A 13,930-nucleotide genomic window follows, 5' to 3' on the forward strand; every position below is an offset into this window, starting at 1 on the left:
TTTTAAATTATATTTCCCTGGGAGCTATACAATATATTTCAAACTGGGACAGTGCGCATGTGCAGCAGAGGGCTCACGTCACTGTTGCCATGGTGATGTATATACAATTGATCCGCTGGGCAGCAGAGGTATCAGACACGTCTTCAGCTTCTCTTGGGTTTCAGCAACATCAGCAATTTCCCCGAGAGCCAGACAAGAGAAATACCAACTAACAGCTTGTACAATTAGCTAGCTGACTTGGGGGTTGATTCACTTTGTAGGACAAGATTCCTGCACTTTGTCAAGTGACAGGCAGCCTATTGGGCCAATCAAAGTGCGGGATCTCATCCTACAAAGTCACTGGACCTGACTGGGTCCAGAGTGGGACAATTGAAGCAGCTGTTCGTTTTTGGGGGTAGTGTGAGTAAGTTAGTAGTGCATGCTACAGCAGTAGCTCACCTACTTTGAAAATTTTACTTGCTCTGCCACACTAAGCTGCGCTGTTGGTGCAGTGTAGCTCAGTTAATCAACCCCTACTGATTTGTCTGTGAGCCAGATGTAGCCATCAAAAGAGCCACATCTGTCTCCTGAGCCATAGGTTCCCTACCCCAATTTAAAATGTAACTTTCCCCCATTTCTCTGTCCCTCCAGTTTTATACATTCACCTTGATGGTCTTCTGCGCATGGTAACCACCATTTACATCAGGTCCTCCTTGTCTTCACAGCATTTATCTGGCGGTTGTAAATACAATGTAGCTTAAAGAGAACCCGAGGTGGGATTTAATTATGTTAGTGGGGCACAGAAGCTGGTTGTGCACACTAACACCAGCCTCTGTTGCCCCATGGTGTGCCTCCAGGACCCCCCTGCGCGCCACTATACCCCCCGCAGTGCTAGCGACACGCAGCGTGTCACCAGCACAATGTTTACCTAAGCCTGTCTGTTAGCGGCGCTCCCCCGCCTCCTCCGTATCGGCGCTACCCACCCGCGTCACTTCCCTCCAATCAGCGGGAGGGAAGGGACGCGGGCGGGTAGCGCCGATACGGGTTCTCTTTAAGGAACAAACACAAAACCGATTCTTCAAAAATGGCAAGCAAATGCAGTGAGGATTTAGAGGTTGTCTGCTTGCTGCACTTTTTTACCACTCAAGTGCAATGCACAATGAATGCTGCTGCCAAGCACTCAAATGACCTGCCCATAACAATATTTATTTGATCAAGAAAAACCTTGAGAAATGTGTGCAGTTTCTGCAACATAAGAAAGCATGTGGTACACATTGAACTGGAAATATAATTAAGTTACATAGTTATTTGGGTTGAAAAAAACATATGTCCATCAAGTAAAGACATACGTCCATCGAGTAGTTACAAACCATCTTGTGAAACACTGATATATACCGATCAGTCACAACAGTAAAACCATCAACCAGTAAAGTTCATAACATAGATTATGTGTTGCAACACAGGTACCTGTCAAAGCATGGGATACATATGGCTGGCTTCACACAAACATGGAGCAGTACTATATCAACAGTGCAAGGATGCGCTGTACCTCTGAACAGTCTGCAGGCATTCCAGAGCGGCGTTCATTAAAGGATACCCGAGGTGACATGATGAGATAGACATGGGTATGTACAGTGCCTAGCACACAAATAACTGCGGTGTTCCTTTTTTTTATTTCTCTGACTAAATTAAATATCAGGTATGTAAGTGGATGACTCAGTCCTGACTCAGATAGGAAGTGACTACAGTGTGACCCTCACTGATAAGAAATTCCAACTATAAAACACTTTCCTAGCAGAAAATGGCTTCTGAGAGCAGGAAAGAGATAAAAAGGGTCAATACTTCATAGATTTTAGCTTTGGCATACTTCAATGAATGTGTAATTGAGCAAAAACAATAAAACAGTTAAAACTTAAAAAGTAGATTTAACCACTTCAGGATTCTGCGTACGCTTAAGTACGCCCCTGAATCCTGAAGTGGATTCCATGGAAACGGCCGTTCCATGTCAGTTCACGGAGGGTGTCTCCGTGAACACCCTACGAGCCTCCGATCGCGGCTCGCAGGGTAAATGTAAACACACGGGGAACATGGGCGTCCGCAGAAAATTTTCCAGGTGGGGGCAAAAAATGGAGCTACGTCATGCCGAAAAATGGGTGTGGTCATGAACCAGAATGTGGGTGTGGTCGTGGGTGGAGACAAATTTACATGAACTAAGCAATGGTGGGACATTAGATTAGGACAGTGGTGGCGAACCTTTTGGAGGTCGAGTGTCCAAACTGCAAAGTCACTTTACTATCACAAAGTGCCAACAGCAATTTAAACTAAATACAAACGTTTTAACTCATACATGAACATTATGGAAAATTAAGTTGAAAATAAACTGTGAAGATAAACAATTTCATCCATCGTACTCCTGAAAAAAAATATTCATTTTTTTAGAACCTCCCAGTTTCATTTTCTGTTTTAAAAAGCGGAAAAAGTAGGTTTAATGCTATTGTCTCATATGATGATGATTCAGCTTTTTCCATAGTCTCGCAGTTAGCAATCATGTGACCCCCAACAAGACAAATTCAGCAATCATGAGCCTCCCCCATCAAGACAAATTCAGCAATCATGAAGCCCCCAACATGACCAACTCAGCAATCATGAGGCCCCCAACAAGACAAATTCAGCAATCATGAGGCCCCCAACAAGACAAATTCAGCAATCATGAGGCCCCCAACAAGACAAATTCAGCAATCTTGAGGCCCCCAACAAATCATGAGGCCCCCAACAAGACAAAGTCAGTAATCATGAGGCCCGCAACAAGACAAATTCAGCAGTCATGAGGCACATAAATAGACAGCTTTTCACATAAATAGGCAGAATGCCCCCTTAATATGTAGACACCTCTCACCTGGCAGCAGTTCCCCAAAATACACTCAATCTGACAGCAGTGGTTCCCCAAAAATAGGTAGCCCCAGGTCTATAGGTGTCCCCAGAATAGGTGGCCAGCGGTATAGATGTCCCCAGAACTGGTAGCCAGGGGTAGAGATGTCCCCAGAACAGGTAGCCAGGGGTATATGTGCCCAGTATATGTAGGCAGGGGTATATGTGCCCAGTATATGTAGCCATACCCCCGGCTACTTTTTCTGGGGACATATACCCCTGCCTACAAGTTCCGCCCGCTGCCAGCCGCTGCACAGTGCACACTTCATTCCGGAGGGGACAGCGAGGGAGAGAGAGCCCCCTAAGGTGAGGGAAGGGGGGGGGGGAGACGTCCGCCCTTCCCCACTGTGCCCATAGCTCTCTCTCTTCTCTGCGCTGTTCCCTCCTGCTGGCTGCACGGGCACGCGGCCAGGGGGGGGCAGCGGGCGGCCAGGCTCGGGCAGATGCCCGGTTTTGCCATATGTGCGGACGCCCATGACAGGGAAGCTCTTCCCCGCTGTTTACATATATACGGCGCTGCTGCGAAGCAGCGCCGTAGAGGAGATCGGCGGTCCCCGGCCTCTGATTGGCCGGGAATCGCCGGCATCTGATAGGCTAAAGCCTATCCCATCAGGCGCAGGACGGAAATCCGTCCTGCGCCGCTCACAGGGGGAGGGAGAGGGAAGGAGGCCAGAAAGCTCTGCGGAGGGGGTCTTTGAAGAGCCCCCCGCAAGCGCAAACAGCCAGCGGCAATCAGACCCCCCCAGCAGGACATCCCCCTAGTGGGGAAAAAAGGGGGGGGAAGTCTGATCGCCCTGGCTGCTATCTGATCGGTGCTGCGGGCTGGAGAGCACACACAGCACCGATCAGCAAAAAAAAACCTGGCACAGAAGTGGTTAAACATAAAATAAAACTGTGGAATATTTTAAAAAGTCATTTTTAGGAGAAGGAAGATAGATACAATCATTTATTTAATTAGTTTATTTTAGCTTCGGGTGTCCTTTAAGTGAATTACAATGTAATCTGCCGTAAGGAAAATTCATACACGTTGGATTTTTCCACAGTGGTCTACAATAAACTCCAAAGGAACTGGTCATTGTGAACATTACACTCCACAACCCACATATTTTGCACCCGCTGCCCAGTATGTCAAACTGCAGTGCAGCGGACATAGGGGTGTATTCACTTAAGCACAGTAAGCAGAATAATGTTTGTAAACTCTTTCCTCATGATTTGGGTGTATGCACCTTAGTTAAAGGACATCCGAGGTGAAAAAAAAACTGAGATAAACAATTGTATCTGTCCTCCTCGTTCTAAAAATGACTTTCATAGTTATCCCGCAGTTTTATTTTATATTTGAATCAACTTTTTAAGCTTTTACTGTTTCATGGCCTTTTCTCAATGACGCATTAATTGAAGTATGCCAGGGCTAAAATATATGAACTATTGACCTTTTTATCTCTTTCCTACTTAGAAGCCATTTACTGCCACAAAAGTGTTTTATAGCTACAATTCCTCATCAATGAGGGTTACTCTAGAGTTCGACCCGGTCCCGACCCGGACAGGAACTGCCACTTACATACCTGATTTTTTACTTTTTCAGGAAGAGAAAGAAAAAAAGGAACACAGCCTAGTTATTTGTGTACTAGGCACTGTACATACACTTGTATATCTCATCATGTCACCTTGTGAGTACTTCAACCTCCCTGGCGGTAAGCCCGACCTACGTTCAGGCTAGCCGTCGGAGAGGATCACATGGCCCCCGGAGTTGTTGTTTTTTTTTTTTTTTTATAAAATGTGATTCATATGCTTAAGCTAGCACTTTGCTAGCTAACCATGCCCCCCTAGTCCCTCCGCTCTCCCCCGATTACCGCCGTTATGCGTACCCCACAGGGATCCTGCGATGGCGCAGCCTCCCAGTCAGCTCCAGGCTTCGCTATGGGGAGGATCGGGACTGCGCAAGACGTTGATGACATCAGAAGTCATGTCCGATCGTCGCCATAGCGACAACTGAAACTAAATGGTGAAGCTGCGGCTCTTGGACGGGTAAATATTGCCGGTGGCAATTGGGGGGATCAGAGCGGTGCCGGGGGACTTGGGGGTCATAGTTAGCTAGCAAAGTGCATCACATTTTATTTTAAAAAATCCTCCCGCGGACGCAGCATCTGAAACTGTGTACTGCCAGGGAGGTTAAGCAGAATTATGTGCCACTGTACATCTGCTGGATTCTTGGCAGCACCTCCTCGGCCGAGAACTGTCTAGCCTGTGTACAAGGCTTTAGGGTTGCATACCTCCTAACAACCCTGTCATGGAAGGAGAAATGTAGGAAGTTTGGGGGCCACCATTGGGGGTCCATTGAATTATCGGTCTAAAGGGAAATTTGCCCTCCTTACCAATAATTCAATGGTGAGGCCTAAAAATTATCGTTTTTGTCAGGGGATTTTAGCGATGGGAGAGGAAGGGTTAAGGTTAGCTGTGGTGGAGATTTGCAGCGGTGGAGACGGAGGATAGCCGTGGAGGATAAATAAATATGGAAGCCTCTATATAACTTATTTTAATTATGGATTGGTAGGGCTCTGATCCATTATGGCATGATCGTCATTTGTACTGCCTGATTACGTCACGTGAAGCAGCAGGCACGGCGTTGTTCGCCTCGCAATAAAGTTTTATTCTTGGCATACACAACAGCGCAATGCAATGGGTCGCGCGAGATTTTGCACTTCCGCCGGATTCTCGTAAGATTCCTTCTCTCGGCCAGCGCGTGTCTTATCGAGCGGGCGGACGGTAGCTGTGCAGCGTGAAGATGGCAGACAATTACGATAATGGGGATGATGTTGATCTGCCCGTTGGGAAGGAAGCAGGTGAGTGCGGCGGGATGGGTGAGTGAAGGGCTGTGCAGCGAGCGGGCCTTACCTGACCCTGCAGACACTGCGTATTTTGGCGCGGAGAGTGGCCCGGGGCGCGGCCTCTCGAGCAGTCCTGGGAGCTCCTTCTGTGCGGTGTATTATGACGCCCATTGTGCTATCTGCATCATCCTAATGGAGAGTAACCTACAGCAAGCCGGCAAAGGTCATCTGCATTCTATCCGAATGATTTTTAGGCTGAGATCCAGGTGATTGCCCGGGCTTGCTGTACTCCAGCAGCACCCCATGCCGCCATCTTTGCAGGGTGAATTGGATGTCTGAACAGCTTAGGTCAGATATATATATTTATTATTTATTTATAAAGCGCCAACAAATGACACAGCGCTGCGTAATATGTTGGCGCTTTATAAATACAATAAATTAATAAATATCCTTTCTGAATTGACCAGAATGTTTTGTAAATGACCAAAAGACAATCCATTTGTTGTAAGCAAATTGTAAATGTCCAGTAGTTAATTTGATAGTACAGCAATTTGTTTGCTGTGATTGGGTGTGCCAGCGTGCCAACAATTGGTGTGACAAGGACTGGAATCCTTAGGGAAAAGGTTGAGCAGAACAGAAAATGGAGTTCCCAATTGCCAAAGGGTTTGCTGTAGATTTCTTTGTGCATTTGAACTATGCAATACTGTCGATTATAAATGAGTTGCGATATGAACCTGGGCATACACGAGTCGATCCTGCAGATCGATTACCGCTTGTCCCCGCTTCTTATCTTCCTCTCGATTCGCTGCTATTCTCCGCCCGTGGGAATCGCGTGCGGAATCTATCTGTGACCGGACCCGGCAGATATTATCATTCGAGCCATGAGGCTCGATTGATAAGCCTCCCTTGACGCCGTGTATGCCCAGCGTTACTATCAAAACTATATTATTTGCAATCAAGCTATTGATTAGATTTGTAGGTGCATCTATCAGGGGAGGTTGTGAGTGTGCATGGCAGCAGTATGCAATTAAGCTGCCTATAGCTTTGTGCTGTTAAAAGGGAACTGTAGGTAATATGGAGGCTGACCCTTTTTTGTTTAAATTTTTTTTTTTTTTAAATAATGCACATTGCCCGGCAGTCCTGTTGACCCTCTAATACGTTAAAGCGGTATTGTCACCATAAAAATCAAATTTCAACAGCAACTGGTCTGAGTGTATTAAGTGATAAAGATGCTAATCCTGCATTCAAAACTTGCAAAACTTTTTCTGCTGTTATGGTTTGCAGTTATCACAGAGTACTTGTAGAAGGTACAAACGGGAACAAATAACATCTATCAGGCCTTAGGCAATGTAACTGAGTACATGTTAAGGGGCCCATACACCTAATGATTTTCCTGCCGATATACACCCGTTTCGATCACAGTGATCGAAACGGCTGTAAAATCACACCGCTGACAGAACGACCGATTTCCGTCCGAAATCGATCGTTCCCGTCGACCTATCCGTCGGGGTCGGGAGTGCGCCGTTAGCGGCGTTCAAATGCCCAACGACCGACGCAATACAGCGGTAATACATTACCTGCTCCAGCTGGTGCGAGTCCCCTGGTCTTCTCCGCTTCGGGCTCCTGAGCTACACAGAACTTCCTGTCCCAGCAGGAAGTTTAAACAGTAGAGCGCCCTCTATTGTTTAAACTTCCCCTGGACAGGAAGTTCAGTAACCGGAGCGGAGAAGACAGGGGGGTACCCATTTAACCATTTCAGCCCGCAGGGATTTTTCACCTTCTGCATTAGAGCAATTTTCACCTCCCATTCATTCGCTAATAACTTTATCACTAAACACAATTGATCTACATCTTGTTTTTTCCGCCACTAATTGGGTTTTCTTTGGGTGGTACATTTTGCTAAGAATTATTTTTTTTATAAATGCATTTTAACAGGATTAATAGGAAAAAAATCATTATTTCTCAGTTTTCTTCCATTATATCTTTAAAATAATGCACGCTACCATATTTAAAACCTATGTATTTTATTTGCCCGTTTGTCTCGGTTATGACACCATTTAAATTTTGTCCCTATCACAATGTATGGCACCAATATTTTTTGGGAAATGTGCATTTTTTCCGTTTTGCGTCCATCACTATTTTACAAGCTTATAATTTAAAACATTTTCGTAGTATACCACCTTCAAATGCATATTTAAAAAGTTCAGACCCTTTGGTAACTTTTTTTTTTTTTATTGTAATTTTTTTTTCCCATTAAATTTTATTTGGGTAATATTTTGGTGTGGAAATAAGCAGTTAATTTTTAATGTTATTATGTGTAAATTGTAATGTTAAAAATATGTAAATGTAGTTTTACTATTTGGCCACAAGATTGCCACCTTGAGTTTTTTTTTTCTCCTTGTGCTTCTCCATCACCGGAAGCACAAAGACGACGGGGAAACTTTTTTTTTTTTTTTTTGCAGAAAGACTGAAGCCTCTAGTAAGAGCGCTTCGGTTTTTCTGCCGGGGACACGGATCGGGAACCATGTTCCCGTTCACTGATCCCAGGGCTACCGGGGGACAGCGCGGGATCCCAGGGCTACCGGGGGACAGCGCGGGATCACACCGAAGCGCGGCAGAGCAGCCGCCTGGACGTGAGGCTCATGTCCGGGCGGCAGAAATGGTTAATTCGTAGTCATCAAACCAAACTTTTTAATATATCAAATAATTTGATTTCATGAGCAAAGGGAGTGCATAAACAAGCATCAGCGCAGAATTATTTCCATCTCGTTGACCGTCTCTATTAGTGACGCAGCTACACATCAAGCTTTATTCTTACAGCATAGATGTTTAGTATGTATGAGATTCCTGTGTAATACTGTATACCAGGGGTCCCCAACCACCGGGCCGCGGCCCACTGCCGGTCCGTTGGCAGTTTCCAGCTGGGCCGCGGCGGGTCTGTCATCTCCCACACCCCCACGTCCAACTCCCCCCCGCGGCCGCCGCTCCTGTCCTGCTACCTTATGAGCGGCGGCCGCTTCCGGATTCCCCCCCAGGTGCCGCTCTCCTTCATCCAGCATCTCCGATAACATCAGCAAAGACGTGCTGCTGTAGGAAGGAAGGAGGCGGGGAAGCAGTTTCCATGGTACAGGAAGCCGCTGTCTTTGCTGGTGTTATCGGAGATACTGGATGAAGGAGAGCGGCGCCTGGGGGGGAATCCGGAAGCGGCCGCCGCTCATAATATAACAGGACGGGAGCAGTGGCCGTGGGGGGGGGGGGGGGGGTTCGGGGGGAGATGACAGGCTGGGCACTAGGGCTGCACGATTTTAGGGGGAAATCGAAATTGCGATTTTCAGAAATCGCAATTTCGATTTCCCCCCGATTTTTTTCAAATCCTGCTTTTTGCACTTGAGGGGGGGGTTGTTCACGGACCGCAATGCCCGGTCCGCTGTCTGTAACTTGCTTCTGGCCCCGCTGGTGCGCTGATTGGCCAGAAGCAGTGAATATGCATAAGTGTTAATGAGCGGGCTGGGGGGGGCGGATCCACTCGAGCGAGCGGCGGGCACATGCAGCATTACTAATCACTGGCTAGCGATGGAATGACGGCAGCGGTAGGCGGAGCTGTATGCTCTGTACAGCTCCGCCTACCGCTGCCATCATTCCATCGCTAGCCAGTGATTAGTAATGCTGTATGTGCCCGGCCGCTCTCTCGAGTGGATCCGCCCCCCGCTCATTAACACTTATGCATATTCACTGCTTCTGGCCAATCCGCGCACAGCTGGGCCAGAAGCAGTGATCCTCAACACTAGCGGCTTAACTAACAACATTAAGCTCGACTGAGATTTTCAGCTTGTGCTGCAAGGAGGGCACGTCTGAGTCAAGCGCTAGTACCAGTCTGGCTAGCTAGTGCTAGCGCTAGTACCAGTCTGGTACTATCTGCGCTTGACTCAGACGTGCCCTCCTTGCAGCACAAGCTGAAAATCTCAGTCGAGCTTAATGTTGTTAGTTAAGCCGCTAGTGTTGAGGATCACTGCTTCTGGCCCCGCTGTGCGCGGATTGGCCAGAAGCAGTGAATATGCATAAGTGTTAATGAGCGGGGGGCGGATCCACTCGAGAGAGCGGCCGGGCACATACAGCATTACTAATCACTGGCTAGCGATGGAATGATGGCAGCGGTAGGCGGAGCTGTACAGAGCATACAGCTCTGCCTACCGCTGCCGTCATTCCATCGCTAGCCAGTGATTAGTAATGCTGCATGTGCCCGCCGCTCGCTCGAGTGGATCCCCCGCCCGCCCGCTCATTAACACTTCAGCGGACCGAAAAACCGAAGGCACTGACGATTAGCAGATCGTCTTGCCTCGGACCGCGGTTTCGGTTTTGAACCGAAAAACCGTGCAGCCCTACTGGGCACTTTACTAGCCATACTGGGGCACTATACTAGCCATACTGGGGCACTATACTAGCCATGCTGGGCACTTTACTAGCTATAGCTGGGGCACTATGCTAGCCATGCTGGGGCACCCCAGCCATGCCCCCACCGTAACCCGCTGCACACGACACTGTCCACTAGGTCGTGCGCGCAACCGCCGCCCCCCGAGACGACCCGGGGGCCGGAAAAGGTTGGGAACCCCTGCTGTATACAGTCACAATCAGATATGTATATCTGACTTTAAAAATACGGGCACTGCTTAATTGAAGCGGCACAAGTACCTTTTTTGATTGGTTTATTTAATTTTTGTGCACTAAGCAGAGCTATTACTGTATATATAAATTATTTGATGACTATTATCTGAGAAATAGAACATTTTATCATATTTTCTATTTTAATTACAGTTTAAATTCATTAGGAGTCAGTGCCTTTTTTCCCCTACTCCAGGTACCCAAAAATTGCTCCGATTTCACAGCCCTGGTTGTAATGGATCCTGTTATTAGGGGTCCCCAAACGTTTTGGGTCGAGGGCCGGGTTAACATGCTTCGGACTGCTGGGGGGCCGGAGTATACATAAAATGATGTAGAAGTCTTTGCGGGCCAGACAGTGAAGCATACCCATGTGACAACCTGCAGTCCAATTGGACAGCAGTGTCACCTGATGTGAAATTTTATTGGAAACCAGCGAATGACTGCTTTCTGGCTTCCATGTGGATGGGTGGTGCCAGCACTGCTATTCTATATGCGGCCCACCATTATTTAAAAATGTTGCTGATCGCATCTATAAGTAATATATTTTGGGGGGGGGGGGGGAGCCTCAGGGGGCTGCATTGGCTCGTGGGCCTTAGTTTGAGGATCACTGCCGTTATTCTAACTCATAGCATGCAGGCTTTGCATTAAAGTCTGTTTTGTCCCGATTGCCGATCACACGTTTTAACGCATGCGTTATATAATGGACCACTGTGAATCTAGCCTGCATGGTTTTTGATTTTCCTGTCTAAAATAGGTTGCACGCTGGGTTCATTTTTTTTTTTTTCCTCTTGCTGTTTGCTCTACTGGCCAGCGTTAGGACCACTTGTGTGCTTGCATTGGGTGGAAAAATGTTTGCCAAACTTTTGATTCATAATGTGAAGTGAGATACTAAGGAAATGTTCACTCATACAATTGGCTGCCTAAAAGAAAAACTGAATGGGAAATGCTACCTCTATGGCATACATGTCAAACTCCGGCCCACGGGCCAAATTTGGCCTTCAGAGCCGTTAAATATGGCCCTCAAGTGCTTTCCCTACTTTGCGTTATGTTTGGCCCACTCTAGACCACCAAGGAAGCTATGCTGGAGATGAAGCCCTAGAACACCAGGGAAGCCATATGGGGAGGTAGAGGGAAAGCACAAAACACTAGGGAACTGTATAGGGGAGGGAGGACCTCTAGACTCAAGAGAATTTTATAAGGGAGGAAGGTGGCCAGTAGACATTGCGGTTGGCCCACTTTGTATTTGAGTTTGACACCCCTGCTCTATGGTAACCTTTGAATCTGCTCACATGGGCTGCGGTTGGCAGCGCTTGCAGGATATCAGGCATGGTGTTAGTGCTTCAATTGACGTTTCTATGGCTACAGAGCCTTAGAAAATATCAGTTCAGTGATCTAGCTTTGCATTTTCTGGCATCCTGGAAAGGTACTTAGATCAATGGAAGGTAGCCTAATAAATGCCAGCGGGACTGTTCCTTGAACGTGCTCTTATTTGAAGTCTGTGCGAGGAATAAACCCATGTGTTTAAACGCTAAAGTACTTTTATGTGGGGATGATCTTGTGAAACCGAACCTGCATGTTGGTGGCAGAGTGTGTTAAGGGCCTGTACACACTGCTGCGCTTTTCAAATTGCATGCGCTTTTGAATTGCAAGGTCTTTTGAAAAATAATGAAAATCGTGGAGACCTGTACACACTGGTACCATGCGCTTTTCCTATTCTCATGAAGGCTTGCGATTTGAAAGTCGCATGCGATTTTAAAAGCGCAGCAGTGTGTACAGGACCTTACTCCCCTATTTCGCTGCCAATGCATTGCATGATGCTCTCCATCTAACCAACTCTTCCGTCTTCACAACAGAAAGCTCTGCTGTGGAGGTGTAGGGAAATGGAAGCGGTGTGCAGCTCATCGGCTAGAGGTGGCAACATAAAATAGCTAACACTCTTTGGCACGGCCCGTTCCCACCAGCACACAGGCTCAGTTTTGCCCCCAATGAAACAAATGTCTTACTTGCTGGTACATCCTGGTAAATTAAAGGTGGCCATACACTCGTTAGATTAGCAGCAGATAGATCATCGGATAGATTTCTGATCTATTTGATGTGTTTAGGAACATTTTTTTTTTTTTAGTAGGAACAGATTTCCAATAGATTTCAGTTTGAAATCTATTGAAAATCGATCTGATGGCATTTTTTTTTGCCATCAGATTTCTACTAGGGCCAATGCAAAATAAGCAATCTCAACAGATCGACCTACATTTTCCAGCCTGCCAGATCGATTAAATCGATCGAAATCGGTCGATTGGTCAATCGATTGATCAATTTTGATCGGCCAAAAATCGGCTGAGTGTACAGGCCCCTTTAGATGCTAAGGATTCTAGTTTGCCGTGTAGATCTGATGGAAATCAATATGGTCTTGCCCTCTTCAAACTGCATACCTTTTGTATTACATTTACATGCAAGCTTGAGTTATTAGCATCTCATTGACCATCTCTGCTCGTAAGCTTGATACTATTTGTAGTGGTGTCAGAATTTGAGGCTGAGCATGTGCAAGGAAAAGGCTCGCTGCTTTGTGAAGTGTAGTGTATTGGCAACATCTCCCACCATTTGAACGGAGAATCTATTCATTGTTGCAACACCAAACTTTGTGCATTGGATAGTTTGCTGAAATAGACATTGGGCTGGTTTTAGGCCTTAAAGTGAACCTCCAGACTAAAAATCCACTCAGCAGCTTAATGACAGCATGTTTGTTTAGGCTGAAGTTTCCGTTTAACGCAAACCTGAACTGAACATTAAGTGAAAATAAACATAAACACATCATATTTCCCTTGCAGTCCACTTATCAATCTTTCTTCTCTCCTAATTCTTTTTTGTTCACTGTGATCTATGGAATTTTCTGTCCTCCATTTTGAAAATTGCCATTACCCCATAACAGCCTCCTGATCAGCACACTGTTAAACTGTTATATATGGCCCACTTTAGCCATATGGAAACATGGTCATTATCTTGCTCATCAGTTGTAACTGACAGCAACTGATGTATTTCAGTTCTGACAAATCGTTGTCAGAACTGGAAAGAATGAAGAAGAAAATAGTGAGCTTCTGAGAGGAACAGATGGCGAGGTAACAATGTAATATTTAGTTGCCATTTTAAGTAAAAATGAACATACTTACCTCCCGCATATTCTACTCATCAATCTTTCTCCTCTCCCGTGTCCTGTTTGTCCACTGTGATCAATGGAATTCTCAGTTCTCCATTTTTAAAAATGGCGATGACCCTGTAACAGAGTCAAGGTCAGCATACTGTTAAACTGATATTGCCCACTTGAGCCATAGGGAAACATGGACATTACCTTGCACATCAGTTGTCCTTTCAGTTATAACTGACAGCAACTGATATATTTCAAGTTCTGACAAAATCTTATCAGAACTGGAAGGTATCATTGTTAAAAGAAAATGATGAGCTTCTGAGAGGAACTGACGGCGAGATAAGTGTGTAATATTCATTTGCAGGTACATCATGTTTATTTTAAATAATTTTACTTGGTT

At 46.1% G+C, this 13,930-nt stretch overlaps 1 protein-coding gene across 3 annotated transcripts in view; it reads left to right on the forward strand.

Annotated features, from left to right (window-relative positions):
• Nucleotides 1-5,605: 5,605 nt before the first annotated feature.
• The window catches only part of ZNF346 (zinc finger protein 346), an 83,322-nt gene continuing 74,997 nt past the window's right edge, over nucleotides 5,606-13,930 (forward strand). For all 3 annotated transcript variants that reach the window (XM_068277059.1, XM_068277060.1, XM_068277061.1), the window contains exon 1: nucleotides 5,606-5,747. In XM_068277059.1, coding sequence (XP_068133160.1) covers nucleotides 5,690-5,747 — 58 coding nt within the window. In that variant the 5' untranslated portion in view covers nucleotides 5,606-5,689. The remainder of the gene's footprint in view (nucleotides 5,748-13,930) is intronic.

The sequence above is a fragment of the Hyperolius riggenbachi genome, chromosome 3 (genome assembly GCF_040937935.1).
Source record: "Hyperolius riggenbachi isolate aHypRig1 chromosome 3, aHypRig1.pri, whole genome shotgun sequence".
In the NCBI taxonomy this organism is placed as follows: domain Eukaryota; kingdom Metazoa; phylum Chordata; class Amphibia; order Anura; family Hyperoliidae; genus Hyperolius; species Hyperolius riggenbachi.